General features: G+C 33.4%; 2 protein-coding genes across 2 annotated transcripts; both read left to right on the top strand.

Annotated features, from left to right (window-relative positions):
* The first annotated feature begins 473 nt into the window (after nucleotides 1-473).
* Nucleotides 474-1,794, top strand: LOC107798962 (uncharacterized). Its single transcript, XM_016622037.2, has one exon. The coding sequence runs from the start codon at nucleotides 625-627 to the stop codon at nucleotides 1,477-1,479; it is 855 nt and encodes a 284-aa protein (XP_016477523.1). The 5' UTR covers nucleotides 474-624; the 3' UTR covers nucleotides 1,480-1,794.
* Nucleotides 1,795-11,968: 10,174 nt separating this feature from the next.
* On the top strand, nucleotides 11,969-13,599 carry LOC107832511 (putative aspartic protease At2g35615). Its single transcript, XM_016660375.2, has 2 exons — nucleotides 11,969-13,108; nucleotides 13,208-13,599. Exons 1-2 carry the CDS (start codon nucleotides 11,995-11,997, stop codon nucleotides 13,489-13,491), a joined length of 1,398 nt encoding a protein of 465 aa, XP_016515861.1. The 5' UTR covers nucleotides 11,969-11,994; the 3' UTR covers nucleotides 13,492-13,599.
* Nucleotides 13,600-17,294: the final 3,695 nt, after the last annotated feature.

Raw genomic sequence — 17,294 nt, 5'->3', positions numbered from 1 at the left:
TGGTTTTTTGTCACCTGAATTTTGTAACAAAGTTAAATTGTTGAACTCTAAATGTTAAAGTTCTTAATGTGTGATATGAATTTCTCTCACTTTTGTGACTTTGTTGTCGATAGTTTTGTGTATAATTGATTAAAACAAAATTAATTAGGTATGATTGTATGAAATAATTGGCAATTTACATTATGTTTCAAAAAGAAAATCAAACACTTGGTATTGCAAGATGCTTCACATCGAACAACAAAAAAATTCAAAAAATTTAAAAATCAAACAATCAAAAAAAGGTTGATATTAGAAAATCTCATTTTTATTGATTTGATTTAATTAATAAATATAATAAATAAACACAATTAATTTGGTACGGTAAATTAAAAATTCTAAACAAACCGACCCGCTAGCCGTAACACTAACACACCAATAAGCGAGAATTGGAAATAGCATCAAAATGATGGGTTGACTTTTTGACTCCCGAATATAACGTTCCAAAACTATGAGTTAGCCGTTATAGCAATGAAAGAAGCTCCACTGATGTAACCCCTAAAGTCTGTGGAAAAACTTCTCTCAATTACACTAAGAAAAATCAGCTTAATTTTCTGGTTTCTTCTACTTCTCCCCTCATTTTAGACAATGGCAGATTTCTCTTTTCTTTCTGATGATAGCGACAATGAAAAAGCAGTAGATGAACTCCTTTCTCAAGCAATGGACCAATCTGTCCTTGAACAAGTTGTTGCTATAAACTGCTCTGGTTTTACTGACTCTCTCCTCCCCACTCAGCTCGAAACTCGCTTTCGCAAACTCAAATCCCTTCCAACAACATCCTCAAAACCTGATACTCTCACAAAAAGTTCCAGAAGTTTCTGTTCCTCGGAGTTCCCAAAAACCAAGAAAAGTTATGATGATGACGACAATGAGAAAATTGAAGGAACCCCAGTTGAGGAAAAGGGTTCAGAAGTGAATTTGGGACATGGGTTTGTTCAAGAAAATGATGTTTATACAAAAAACCCAGTTGAGGAAAAGGGTTTTGAGGTGAATTTGGAACATGGGTTTGTTCAGAAACAAACAAAATCAAAGGTTCATTCGAATAAAGATGATATTTTTACAAAATCCCCAGATGGAAAAAAGGGGAAAAAGTCAAAATCTTTATCTGGTTCAATGTCATCAGATTCTTGGGATTTTTCAAAAGATTGTTTGTCTCCACCAACGAAACCTGGGTGTTTTTGGTGTTCACCTAAGAAGGAGTCTAATAAAAAGGGGAAAGAGAATCGGGGTATGAAATGGGGGAAGAATCATGATGAGTTTTTATCGGATTTGAGTGCGTTTTCGGTGAAAAATCAAGAGAAGTTGATGAAGAAAGCTATGATGGAGCAAGAGAAGATTAATAGAGAAGCTGAGAAGATTGTTAAGTGGGCAAAACAAGCATCTGCTAGATTGGATGTTTCTAGCATTGAAGATGAACTCAGTGATGATGACACTTTCAAATGATTGTGATGAATCACTATTATACTGCTATACTAGTAGGTAAAAAAGCTCTGTTTCAATGGCTGCTTATATAAATATAGTTCTCTGTTTCGATCTGCTTTGGAGTCTACTGTTAGTAGTTTGTGTAGAGGTGTAGAAGTTTACTGTTAGTACTATGTGAAAAGGTTTATACAACTTTTGGATTACTGTAATTTGTTGGGGGGGGGGGGGGGATGGTATAAGATCTTTATGTTCCAGGTGCAATTCAAGTTATTGATGCCTTAGATTTTGTGAGAGATACTACTAATATATCCATTTCATTCTAAGTGTGTTGCCAAATTGTTGTGATTTCCCATTTGAAGAATCGTGAAGGCCTGAAAACTTAAGGTTATGTTTGTGGCCATGTGGTTACATTCCTAAAATCTAATACAGGGACGGCAACAGATAAGTTTCTTGAACAATCAATCTACCAGTTAAATTTTTGTGATACATTTTTCTATGGATTGTATCCTGTAAAGCTGTGGACATTAATATATTAAGGATAAGTAGCTAAAAGGAAGGTAAGTTTTTGAGGAACCTCCGAGATTGAATTCTGAGGGAGTCAAAGTTGAATGGCTGAATAGGAACATGTGCTGATAAAGCTTATTTTAAAACCAAAATTATAATTCGAAACGAATGCCAATATAAGAATCCGGTAAATCAGAACAATCATTGAAGGTCGAGACTAGTTATTGACATGTTGTGCCTTCTTTCAGATTGCCCCTTTGGAAAGCTATCTGTTAAGTTCTACTCTGAACCATGTTATCAGTAACATCTATGTGGATTTATATGTCTATCAGAACAGTACGATGCAATGTCATTATATCGGTGCAATTAAATGTGTTGATGCCTTTCTGATTGAGTTCTTCACAGTTATTGAGGCATTGCGCAAAGTTTGAAAAGAAGTAATCTTTTCCTTTATAGAATTTTGAGTGCCCTCAATGGGAAAAAAGGAATTTAGAGTGCTGTGAACTGAAAATTATTTAGGGGTTGTTCGGTTCTGACTTCCATGACAAGATATGCAGGATAAGTAATGCGGAATCTACCTCTGGTATTTCTAGTTCAACTAATGTCATTAAACCACAGGTACTTCAAGGCAAATGATCCATATAACTTAGCTATTTGCTGAATATTCTATTCTTTGAACATGAATACAAGGGAAAGTTAGTAGTACTAGTGGGAACACAATAACTCGATAGATCACAGAATCTAGCTCTGATATTTCTGGAGAAAATTTGTACTTGACGTTCTTTTGGTTTGTCTGTCTAGTTCAACTAATGTCATTAAACCACAAGTACAATCAAGGCAGATGATCCATATAACATGGCCTTTTGCTGACTATTGTATTCTTTGAACTTGAATTCTAGAGAAACTTACCATAAGCGAAGGAAGATTTTGGGAAACAATTGAAATTGAGTTGTCAGGAACTTTTGGGAATATGAATGACTAGGAAAATGTGATAATGAAACTTCTTTCAGAACATTCAATTTGTTGCAAACGGCAATTAATCTTAACGGAAAAAGTGAAGCAATCAACTATGTATTGACATGCTCTGCCTTGTTCACTGACCATTGTGATGTATTCATGCCTTTATCACTATGTGTCCGTTTGATCTATATTATTCTCCCTTTCCAAATTTACATTTCACGCCTTCTTACTTCAACTTCCAAGCTGCCTATCATCGCTTTTAGTAGGGGCCTGAATTTTTCCCTCCAAAGTTTCTCATCTTCAACCAATTAACTGCTTTCTGTCTTCTTCTTTAATTATCTATCTAGCAGAACATTGTTTTCATGTAACTATCCGCCTGCACAATCTTGATCATGATTTATCTTCCACTATGCAATTTTTCATGCACATCTCCTTGTCAATATTTGGCTATTAGCTAGCCGTTCTGGTTTCCACTTCGGAACAACGTTCTAGCTTTTGTGTTGCTAAAGTTATACGCAACTCCGATGTACTTTAATTCTGTTTATCTCCCTTGCAGGATTTTATTTTCATTTGTGGTTTTCTACTTTATTTTCTTTCTTTGTTGGACTTCCGTCTTGCGTGGACCATTAGTATCATATATGCAAAAGATGGATAATATATGGCTGCGTCACCCTTAATATATAGAACTTACATCAGACTAGAATCTATATGCACATCTGTTTAGCTTCAGTAACTTGAGCTTTCAGAATGGTTATCAGTTCATAAGACATAGACCATGCTGGAATCTACTGCTCAGTAGTCACTGTTGCTTTACCACTTTTGCATCTGTTTTAACCATTGCCATATCAAAAAGCTAGAGCTTTTAGAATGGTTGTACCTAAACATGACGTTGACCCTGCTAACATTTCTAGAACGTGAGGAATTTGATCCAAGTACAGGGCTTACATTTCTAGAACGATCACTAGTATTAGCACTAGTCTTGTATTTTCCTATTCCTAGTTCCTTGTTATTTCACGGTGCGTCACTATTACCAGTGGTTGACACTAGTCTCGTATTCTCGTATCTTTGTTCTTGGTTATTACATGTTTTGCCATTTGCTTCCGCTGCCTTTTACCTTCTTGTTGCTATTATTTAGTTATTGCTTCCTTCCACTATTCTCGAGCCGAGGGTCTATCGGAAACAACCTCTTCACTTTCACAAGGTGAGGTAAGGTCTATGTACATTACCATGCACAGACCCCACTTGTAGTATTCTACTGGGTTTGTTGTTGTTACACTTTGACAAGCCATTCACAAGATCCCAAGCCAAGAGATTGCAAGAGCTTAAAGGGTTGATGAAAAAGATCTTGGAAGGATCGACATTGATGTCCTTAAGGAGAAGCAAAGCCAATCCACCTCCTTGTAATGCATTCAAAGCCAATTTGGAAATACGCAAAGTCAACCCGAGCATTAAGGTGGTCGAAAGGGAGAGTTGGGGGGGTCACCATGAAGCGGAATAAGTAGTATCACAGCATCGGGAGGTACAATTGCAGCATTATGTTGAAGTCACAATAGAATGCTCCATGAAGGTTGCCAAAGAAGAATTGTGATTGCAGTCCTCGCAGCAAAAAAGGATTACCAAATAAGAACTGAGTTTGCACCAAATTTGAGTAGATTGCAGCCATCGCAGCACACCTGTGTCCGAACAGACTTTCTATTGCGGACTTCTTTCCATTTTTTGCCCATTAGGTTTCTATTTTGGGTTTTTGGCCTTTTTTTTCCTTTCTCTACACCCCCCCCCCCCCACCCCCCACATAAAGACTGTTTTTGAGTTTTGATGATTGATGACTGCACACCCTTGAGAGAGGTGTATATAGTTCTACTTGTAGACTCTTATTTCTTCAATTAAGGTAAGTTTCAATGGATAATTTCTTCCTTGATTCACTTCAATTAAGGTAAGTTTCAATGGATAATTTCTTCCTTATTAAGGATTTGGGATTTTACTCAAATTTGTTGTTTGCTCTCTTTGAAAGGTCTAAATCCATTTCTGAATTAGTTTAGCATCTACTTTGGTTTTAAATTGTCTATCTTTTACCTATCAATTCTAGTCCCAGGCTTGAAAAATTATGTGTTACATATGAAAACTGTGTTCTTGAAAATGATCATGAGTCTAAAAGATTTGAATTTCTACTAAAAATAAGATGTCACGGGATTTGAAGACATCTCTCCCTATTCATTCATATAATAAATGAAAAAAATAAATCTCCAGCTAGTTTAATTTCTGCGTCATAAGCTCTTTCTTAATTTTCCCAATGAGTCATGCATCTCACATCTCAAAGAAAAGTGATAACGCCCGGGAATTCCACTCGTCGTAACAAATCTATGTACAAGAATTGCAGCACATAGTCCAACATCTCTAATGAATTTTTGTACTTCCATATATAATAAGCGTTAGAATCATCTTACTGGTAAGGTATATTAACCATAAAACAGACAACAATATTATCAATAATGATAATAATAATAATAATTTATCTATCTATATCTATATCTATATCTATCTATCTATACTATACTAAAAGTATGAAGCCCCTTAGCGAAATGTTTTTCGCCTTTTTTACCCTTTAAAACTAAATTTTATACTGGTCAAAATTGCAATTTAAGTTACTTTCCTAATATTTAGGAATTTAGAATCAACTAGAATTTTATTTATAAAATCTTTTCTTATTAAACTAGGTAAAAATCATTAACAAAATTTGGTTTAGGAGTCCCTATTTCCTTTATCTTCTTCCAGTTTTAGAAATCCTTTACGTTCTTTTTTGGTTAAAGTACTTAGGTTTAGTAGTCCTTATATTCCTTTTCCTTTTCAGAACTCATTGTCTTCGTTGTGTAATTTGATATACAGAATAAGTAATAGAAACTTATATTTTTTATAATATGTTGGAAACAATTCATATAGTAGTATTGTTTATTGACTAAAAGAATATAACAATTTACATTTTACTTGTGAGAGAAAAATTATTGTTTTTTATCAATTTGCTAATCTTGTGTGTGTCTTCCAAAATGAACTTGTGAATAGCTTATCGAAAAAGTTTTAGAAAAGCACTTAAATTTTCAAGGGTTATGTGTGATTACTGAAACTGAAAAGGAATTATAATAACTTGTGAATTTGAAGTGATGGAATTATAAAACTGAAATAAATTTTTAGTTGAATATATTGATCGATGATTGAGAACTTTTATGGGACATTATTTTCTTCTTTTATTGAGTTAGGTAAATAGGATCAATGACGTCATATTTGAATTGGAACGTCAACTTTTGTTATATAACTTAAAATAATATTTTAATATAATATTTATACGATTTAATTTATTCATTAAGATAGTGTGCGTACTATTAGTATGCTTAATGTGAAGAGTGTAGTTTACTAGATCATCACCAAAGGAAAAAATGAAAATATATTCAAGAAAAGTAAACGAAGCAGGTAAAATTATCTTAAAGAAAAATAACTAAATATGCATTTTAAAAATACTTATTCTACTATATAAAATAATTAATTCATGTACAATTTCCCCTAAAATAATTAATTCGTGTACATTTAATATTTTGGGTTATTTGAATAATCTTTGAAGAATCGTAATAAAAATATAGCTATTAACTTTGTTTGTGTCTCCTTAAATGAATTTGAGAATAACTTTTCAAAAATAGCTTTAGAAAAGCTCTTAAATCTTTAAAGCCCATGTATTTTTATTGAAAATAAAAAAGGAAGCATGATAATGTGTAAAATTGAACTAATAAAATTATGACACTAGAATAAAGTTTTGAATGGATTTGAGACAAAGTTCCTTACTTCATTAAGTTAATCATATATGAACAATATTCATTAATTTTTAGGAGCTTATATTTTTATTTTTTTAACTCAAACATAATTTTTGAATAATATCTATGTAATTTTTTAAATCAAAATTACTCATTAAGATGGAGAACACACGCAAAGTGCGTATACTAAGACTGGTATAATAATAACGGTCACGCATAGGGGTGTACATAGGTTGTGTTGGTTCGAATTTTACAATTATCAAACCAAACCAATTGTGTCGGGTTATTAAATCTAAAAACCAAACCAAACCAATAAAACTCGGATTTTTCACTCTCGAATTTTTTGGGTTTATCGGGTTTTCGGGTTATTCAGGTTTTTCGGATTTTTTTCCCGGTAAAACCTTTGTAGAACAAAACAAATAAATTGTGCTCAAAATATTTCTTTAGTCCTAGTAAGATACAACTATATATAGTATTTTCCAAGAAAATAATACAAAATATGAGATATGTCATGGCATTATCCTAAAATATTTAACAATAAAGACAATAAAATTATGTAATATAAATATTGCTAATTAAAAAGATAATAAAAATAAACATAATCTAAAAGTACTAAGTCATGCTAAAATAAGTAGACTAATAAGGGAGTATTAATTACATGACTAAACGCTAAAGGAATAATAAAAATAGGTTATGCATTTTTATCTAAATTATTGCAAAACAAAAAATAGATATTCAATACATTCTCGTTCGTAGTATTGAATTGAATATCTTTTGTTAGCATTAGTATTTATTTGATTTTGGTTTGGGCTTTTGCTAGCACTACTTAATTTACTAATGTTAATGGCTATAAAACTTATTGCAACATTCAAAAGTTCTAAGTCCAGCCTTGAAATAATACCTCAAAAGATAAAATTATGAAATCTTTTAAGAAATATTTATAAATTAAATCACAATAATTATATTTATATATTAAATATATTTAAAATTTATATATATGTTATGTCGGGTTGGTTTGGTTTCGGTTTGACTTTCTTTAGTTAAAACCAAACCAAACCAATTTTGGTCGGATTTTGTTTCCAACACCAAACCATAGTCGGGTTTTTTTTCTCGGTTTGACTCGGATTATCGGGTTGGTGCGGTTTATTGGTTTCCTTTATACACCCCTAGTCACGCATATGAATGTCATATGGACAATTATATTGTAAAAAATCACGCTATTGTATCTTTTCATACTGAAAGTGTATTTATAGTAAATTATCATGTTGTATTAATAGATAAAGCCAGATAACAATAAATATTGCCTAGAAGAAGTTAAATCCCTTTGTGTGAAAACTTCCAAAGTTCGTTCATTCAATCAAGATGAAATTTGTATGCCCCTAAATTCATATGTATTCAGACCAAAGGCCGAGCCAATGTCACGCAAAGGCATTCATAGTGTGCACAACACAATTAATTAGTATCTTCTCACAAGGAAAACATATTAAAAGTTTTAAGTAGTTATCATGTTACATTCTTAAACAAAGGTCCAAGTAACAAGAACGCCTAGAAAATTTTAAAAACCTTCTATTTGTTCAATAAGGGTTTATTTATAAAGTAACCGGGTAATTGGAATTGGTGTAATTACTAGGGTAGTAATTAAACAGCCTAGTAATTACATAGTATTATAATTAAGACGACATGTTTGTTTGTCATAATATAATTACAGTGCAATTACAAGTGTATTGTTTGGTTACACAATTGTAATTACACAGTTAGATTAAATTTTAAATATAAAGATATCAAAAATTAAAAGTTCATATTTAACAAATGCCTTTATAAATGATATTAAATTTGATATTTAAGATACATATTGTTTCTTGAAAATATATTAGTTACTAATCATATATTTGTAACTAATATGTAAAAATAATTGACATATATTTTTTAAATTAATAATATTTTATTCCAATTAATTATAAAAACTAAAAAGTGCATATTTTGTAAGAACATCATAAAATGCATATATATAAATATATATATATATATATATATATATATATATATATATATATATATATATATATATATATATATATAATTCCATAACATTACTCAAATATTTTACGAAAAAATAATCTATCAATTTTAACTGAAAAGTTAATGGCATACAATCTCAATTAATAAGTCAATACTACTAAAGCAAATAAAATATAACCGAAAATATAACATAAATTGAAAATCTAAAAAAAATAAACATAATACTCTTATGTAAAGTTACAACATAACATAAAATAAGTTTCAACATAATTTAAGTAAATATAATTCAAGAGAATATGAAAACATAAGTCTATGACCTCGTTCAACAATGAAATTCTACTTTAATGACATCACTCATTATATGCTACGTTTGTTAATGACTCATTGTTTTTAATATTAGGAGATATAGTTTCAAAACTAGAACAATAACACAATTATGCTCAATGAAGAAAATAAAAAAATAAAACATATGAGCAACTGCATGGAATCACAAAAAATTAGAAAATAATAATATTATTTAAATATTAAAAAGTAATTTATTATTTTAACTTAGTTAAGTTTACATATAACCTCATCCAATAACAAAGTTCAACTTTAATGACATGTCATACCCCAACCTCAGGAGGTGCGACCGGCACACAATGCCTGAAGGCCCGTGTGAACCAACGTCCAAATTTAGACCTTTCCATAAGATCTAGGCCAACAAGGCCTCCAAGTATAATACTGAAATTTAAAACTAAGGTTCAAACATCACTTGTAAACTTTCAATATATATATATATATATATATATATATATATATATATATATAAAGAGAGAGAGAGAGAGAGATTTACTGTTCACACCGGACACCTAGTCTACAAGACTTTAAGAGTGTCATATTGCATAACTTGGTCGGGATAGGGCCCCACCAGACCCAAACAACAGAAACACATACTTCAATACCTATCGACTTCTGTTCAGCTACTCCGGAGAAGTGGAGTGCGACAACTAACAGGTGAAACAGGTACCCTATTGAAGAGGCATGTCACCAGGTCTATCTATATTTGTGGCCATGAACACAACGCCCAAAAGAAAGGAGCGTTAGTACGAAAGATGTATTGAGTATATAAAGCTGATAGTATAAATGTAAATCAAAGATATAACATAAGAGATATGAGTACGCTATAATAACTATAAATCATCGACAAGCCACAGGGGGCCTGCACTGCAGTATCTATGGATCATGAATGTATGCAAGCTTTGTACAAATCAAGACACTCATTAGGGCTATGCATAAAATATTTAATACAATACAATATTGCTTAGAAACATTTTGGGGCATATCATCTCATATCATGTTCATCCTCTCTTTGGGACATTTCATGTCATATCGTACCTGGCCTTAGAGACGACTCGGTAAGTCTCACGTCTTCATCACACCGTACCCGGCCTCAGGAGGTCTCAGTTGTGCCTGGCCTCAAGAGCATTCAGTTATATCACGTGACACATTATTCCATACCCGGCCTCATGTAGGGCTCGGTGATATCGCCTAACACATCATTTCGTATCCGGCCTCATCGGGGGCTCGGTTGAGCAAAATAGATACACATATACAATGCAAGGCCAATCACAAGAGATATTAGAGTTAGACTCAGAATGAACTACATTTCACAACCTCAAGATATTATCCGAAAACATCTTAGACTAGACAAGAAAATGCCACTGGTAAAGAATATACAAAAACATGAATAATGTTTCAAGAAATACTTAGACCAATTCAGTCGTACAACATGAGGATCAATTGGAAAGAAGCGTTTATATCAAGTCATGCCAAGGAAGAAGACTGCCTTACATATCTTTCTGAAGGGCTACCTACGCTTCCTAAATTTTTACACTTTTATGGTGATTATTTTCATCTCCAAGGAGTTTCCAACATCTTTACTACATGAATATATATAGATGATACAGTGATGATCACGAGCATCTTTACTTTAATCTACCAAGTTCACTTTTGATTCTAGCCCTAAATCGTTTAGGGAATTCTTAGAAAGCTTGAGAGCATTATTTTGGGAAAAACTAAAGCTGGTAATATCACGTAATTGTGTAAGAGGAGGAAGTTGTACTGAATATTATATTAAATCTAGAAACTCCACCGCCCCATGCGTCAAATGGGTCACCCCTGCACCGGCCATTGCGCCCGATGAGGCAGCTGGCGCAATCTGGTAAAATGTAATTACCTTTTTGTTCCATTAGCATGTCGTCGGCTGATTGGCTGCGCTAGAAGTTAAACTTATCATCTTTTAACTTCACGAGTGGATAAAGAGTGCGTGATGTAATATGACATTACTCATTATAAGTCAAGTTTGTGGATGACTTATTCTAAGATTATGAATATAACTTTTTTTTAAAATTTAGAATAATAACATAGCTAAGTATAAAAATAATAAAAAAATAAAATGATTAAGTAAGAAAGAAAATATAAGAGATTATATAGAAACACGTGAAGTAATGGTTGAAAAATAAGAAATAAGAAAATAAAAGATAAATAATGTAAAAAGAATAATATTTGAAAAAAAGAATTTTAATAGTTAAAATAAAATGAATTAAAAAGGAAAAAAGAATAGAAATAAAAAGTAAATTAAAAAGAAAAGAAAATAGATTCAAAACATAACCATGTAATTACTAGCAATTTTCAGTCTTCCCTTGAGAATTGAAGAGTAATTATACCCGATCAATTACTTGCTGACTTGGTCAGACAAACATAGCAAAACTGTGTAATTACATCAAATTACACTCAAATTCAATTACAAGGTTACTTTCCAAACAGGTGGTAATAGTCGTTTTTAACATGGACAAGATCTGCAATAAAAGTAGCGTGGAAGAAGTATGTACAAACAAAAATCTTCATTTTTATTACATTGTATCTTCGCAGAATTAATTAACCTACTCGTGTCCATCTGTTTTATGGGAAAACTCTTTATGCAATCAATTTATATAATTTCACTTCCCATTGTGTATTTTGTATTTCTACATTCCTTGCCGGTATTTCTATATTTCTTGCCAAAATTAATATATATTCACCCCCCTCGCCGATCGAAATTCCCTATTTCCCGGACTTTCCATATTCTTACATGCAACGTTTTCCTCATAACCAGAACACATATTCGTACATGCATTCACTCTTTTATTCTTTTTGCCTATAAAATGGGACTAATTATCAACTTCTGTTTTGCATAAATCCTCCCAAGTTCTACAACTATTCTTAAACCCTAGCCATGGAGATGAATCACAAAAACTCTTTTAGCCTCTTATTCTTCTTAGCCTTTTTAGCTTTAGTTTCTTGTCGAAAAACCAAAACCAACCATCATGGTGTAAAAGGATTCACTCTTGATCTCATCCACCGCGATTCTCCTCTTTCTCCGTTGTACAACCCTTCTATCACCCCTTCCCGACGCCTTAGAGATGCCTACCACCGGTCCTTTTCCCGTGCATCTTTTTTCAAAGCTGCCACTTCATCATCGTCACTAGAGCGTTCCTTTATCCACCAAAAAGAATTCCAATCTGATGTCATTCCAATCCCCGGTGAATACCTCATGAAATTCTCAATTGGTACACCCCCCGTGGAAACCGTTGCGATTGCTGACACTGGTAGTGACTTGACATGGATTCAATGCAAGCCTTGTGCCGATTGTTTTCAACAAACAGCACCGCTCTTTGATTCTAGAAAAAGCTCCACTTATAAAACTGTCAAGTGTGATACTAAGGCATGTGAGATAGTGGGGAGTACCACTTGTGTTAGAAAAAATGTTTGTGAATATGAGATGAGTTATGGTGACCAATCACATAGTGTTGGTGATGTTGCTTTTGAGACCTTCACTTTTGATACCTTAAATTTTCCTTCAAAAACTGACAAAAGCAAAGTTTCTTTTCCTAATGTTGTATTTGGTTGTGGCCATGATAATGGTGGCACGTTCACAAATTTGACTTCTGGGATCGTTGGATTAGGAGGTTCAAATATCTCAATCGTTAAACAACTCGATAAAGAAGTGGTTGGATCATTCTCTTATTGTTTAATCCCATTGGATTTATCATCTTCTTCTGCTTCTAATGCTACAAGTCATATTAGTTTTGGACCTTTAGCACGTCTTTCTGGACCTAAAGTTGTTACAACTCCTATAATTCTAAAGGAGCCCAGAACGTACTACTATATAAATCTTGAAAGTGTTAGTGTTGGGAAAAAGAAGTTGGCATTCAAGAGTTCGAGACTAAGTTCTTTTGCTGCTGATGGTGAATTAGGGAATATGATAATTGATTCTGGGACGACATTGACATTTGTCCCTAGTGATTTTTACGAGAATTTGGAATCAACATTGGTGGATACGATCAAAGGTAACGTTAAATTGTGTGACCATTTCATTAAAAGGTTTAACTGTTATATAGATCGGCAGATTCCAATTTTAATTATTTAATTATATCATTTCTCGACAGGTAAAAGGAAGGAGGATCCGACCGGAACTTTTGCGCTATGTTACGAGTCTAAAAATGGTGTTATTAATGCTCCTGAGATTGTGTTCCATTTCACGAATGCTGATGTTGAGTTGTTACCAACGAGTACATTTGCAGAAGTTGATGAAGGTTTGGCTTGTTTGACAATTGTGCCAGCCGATGAAATTGCTATATTTGGAAACTTGGCGCAAGTGAATTACCTTATTGGATATGATCTTATACACGAAAGACTCTCTTTCTTGCCTACTGATTGTACCAAGCACTGAATTAAGTCTTTAGTTAGAATTTGGGTTTTTATATTATTAATTTAAGCAGTTTTATGTAATGAATTTCGCTTCTATAAAGTTTAAATTATTCTTCGTTTGTTGGTCTTATTCTTTTGTTTCTTGATTTAGTCTTCTACAAAGAAGAACTGAAAATCATGATATTTTATTAGGGATTTTCCTTTTCAAAAGAAAAAGTACAACAACAACAACCCTGTGTAATCTCACTAGTGGGGTCTGGAAAAGATAGTGTTGTATATAGAAAGACGGTTTCCGATAGACCCTCAAAGAGCAAAAGAAAGAGTTTCAAAAGAAAAAGCAAGAGTAAGCAAGAGTGATAAATAGGTAAATTACATACACTCAATCTTATTTTATTGCCATTTATTCTGATTTTTGAATTCAGACTCACTAACTTTTTCCACTAAATTTCATTTGGTTGCGCTCATTGATGCTATTTTATTGGAATGCCTTGAAAATAATGATATTTCGGTTGATTATTTTCCTTTTAGTAGCGAAGCCGTGTAAATAAAGATGTTGCATAGGCGACCTATATTCATTCAATCTGATTTTTCGCCCTATTTTGGACCTCACCAACTTTAATATGAATTAAGGTAATTTTAGAATTCCATTAAGACATGGTTTACTATTCAAAAATATTTAATACCACATAATAATTATGAGAAAATCACAAAGTTTGCTCTAAATAACCAAATGCTAAGACTAGTATAACATAGCTCTCTTTTCTTATGTACGCTGATATGAAACTTCTGTTATTTTCTTGTCTATATTTGTAAATAATGATTCTGGAAATTAGAACGTTAGCTTATAAACGTAAATATAAATAAAAACAGAAATTAATTCGAGCCCATTAAATTCACAGTGTTTCCTTAAGGAATTTAATCCCCTCCTAGTACCCAAGGTTATAGATTATTTCCTCCCAGGATAGAACGAATTGCACACTGGTGTAGCGGTACTTCAAACCCCAGTGTTTCAGCGAACACAAAGTTCGGCAGCAAATCACACTTATGGATGCTTTGTTTGTAGTTAAAAACAATGCAGAATAAGGAGGACAACTCAGAAGTCGAATGGAAATTCTGAGAGGAAGGAATGCAAAGTATAGCCAATGTTGAATTCTTACTGAAGAGAATATCAGATTGCAATTCGTTTTTTCAGTGTATACGCAGTGTATACAGAGTGTATAATCCAGTATATACAGAGTGTATATCCAGTGTATACTGAATGTATATTAAGTGTATACAGAGTGTTTCGAGTGTTTTTTCCGATGTGTTCTTCTTTCTCTCCAACTTATGCTCTATTTATAGCAGTTATTTGAGAGAAATCCGCCCCCTCCATGGTGCAACAAGCACTAGGCTATCATAGAGGAAGCACTTACATGGTGGAATGTACACTTGCTTGGTGGGAGGAGCACTTGCACCATTGTGGGAGATGCACTAGGCTGCTTATTGCTTAGTGTTGCAACACAATACACGAATTGGAAAACATCCGTTACAAACACGGATTATATCACGTTAATATTCACTATTAACAAATAAATTTGGTCCAAAAAATTAATCAATCGATCGATCATTTGACCAAATCCGAATCCAAATCCAAATCCATATCCCATTTCCCATTCACTCTAATTTTAAGACTATTTCATCTTAAACAAAAACTCAACAATCCCCCACATGAATGGGGAATGGCTATATCACGGAAGTATGCATGAAAAACTTGTGTGATTTGCAAGCAAGGATTAATTGCATCTGGATAAGTAGGTTTCCCTTTGAACTTTCCGTAGTGAACTTATGTCGGATATACTCGGTCAATCGGTAGATTTGATATCTTTGAACCGTCGAACTTTAGTGTATACCTAGACAACCATAAGTCACACAATCAATCCCTTAACCGTCTTTGGTTCTCATTGTTGTGTTCGTTTCAGCCATGAACACTGCCTGGTTTCATAAGTGCGTAGAGAATTGGCCTTGCAAAATTCTCCTTGAAGCGGCTAACACTTCACACTTACATAGGTGATTCCTAAACGTGTCATCCCGTAGATACACTATTTGATATACCCTGTATCAAATTTAGAAATCATTAAAAAGCCTTAATGTTTTATCCTTGGTACTGAACATTGTCTCATCACGAGAATGGACTAAAAAAAAATTTTGTTGACAATGTTGAACCGTCATTAATGACTTTGTTTGATCTCCTTGAACCTAGATCTTGGGATCTCCAGTCTTCTAGGTAGAGTTACCGCCACAATGACTTGTTCTCGGCCATAGTCCTATTCCCCTCGATGATTTCTCAACTACCTCTCTAGTTAGGCCTTTTGTAAGTGGATCCGACACATTATCACTTGACTTTACATAGTCAATCGTGATAATTCCTCTAGAGAAAGTTGCCTAACGATTTTATGTCTTCGTCGTATATGACGAGATTTACCGTTATACATAACGCTCTCAGCCCTTCCAATTGCCGCTTGGCTATCACAGTGTATGCATATTAGTGCCAACGGTTTGGGCCAAAATGGAATGTCTTCCAAGAAATTCCGGAGCCATTCAGCTTCTTCACCGGCTTTATCTAAGGCTATGAACTCAGCCTTCATTGTAGAGCGGGCAATACATGTTTGTTTGGACGACTTTCAAGATACCGCTCCTCCACCAATAGTGAATACATATCCACTTGTGGACTTCGAATCAGTTGAACCGGTGATCCAATTTGCATCACAATATCCTTCAATCACAGCAGGATATTTACTGTAGTGCAAATCAAAGTTTTGGGTATGTTCTAAATATCCCAAAACTCGTTTCATTGCCATCCAGTGAGATTGGCCTAGATTGCTCATGTATCGACTTAGTTTACTTATAGCACAAGCTATATCTGGTCGTGTACAATTCATGATGTACATTAAGCATCCTAACACACGAGCATAATCCAATTGTGATATGCTTTGGCCTTTGTTCTTTGCTAGTGCAAGATTCACGTCAATTGGAGTCTTTGCAACTTTAAAGCCTAAGTGCTTGAATTTTTTCAAGTCTTTGCAACTTTAAAGCCTAAGTGCTTGAATTTTTCAAGTACTGTCTTAATATAATGAGATTGTGACAATGCCAGACCTTGAGGAGTCTTTTGGATCTTAATCCCCAGAATTAAATCCGCAATTCCCAAGTCCTTCATATCAAACTTGCTAGTTAGCATACGCTTAGTAGCATTTATGTTGACAATGTTATTACTCATTATCAGCATATCATCCACATATAGGCAAATAATGACTATGTGATTTGGAACATTTTTAATGTACACACATTTATCACATTCATTTATCTTAAAACCATTTGACAACATTGTTTGGTCAAATTTCGCATGCCATTGTTTGGGTGCTTGTTTTAGTCTGTAAAGGGACTTAACAAGTTTACATACCTTATTTTCTCTACCTGGAACCACAAACCCTTCAGGTTGTTCCATGTAAATTTCTTCCACCAACTCTCCATTTAAGAAGGCCGTTTTAACATCCATTTGATGAATTTCAAGACCATACACTGCAGCTAATGCTACTAACATCCATATGGACGTAATTTTTGTAACTAGGGAGTATGTATCAAAGTATTCAAGACCTTCTCGTTGTCTATACCCTTTGACAACAAGTCTTGCCTTAAATTTATCAATAGTGCCATCATCTTTCATTTTTCTCTTAAAAATCCATTTAGAACCCAAAGGTTTATTTCCAGGAGGAAGATCAACCAATTCCCATGTATGGTTGTTCAATATGGATTCTATTTCACTATTGACTGCCTCTTTACAGAACAATG

This window comes from Nicotiana tabacum, chromosome 1 (assembly GCF_000715075.1).
Source record: "Nicotiana tabacum cultivar K326 chromosome 1, ASM71507v2, whole genome shotgun sequence".
NCBI lineage: Eukaryota > Viridiplantae > Streptophyta > Magnoliopsida > Solanales > Solanaceae > Nicotiana > Nicotiana tabacum.
The sequence above is the reverse complement of the archived record's forward strand: the minus strand, read 5'-3'. Positions and strand labels throughout refer to the sequence as shown.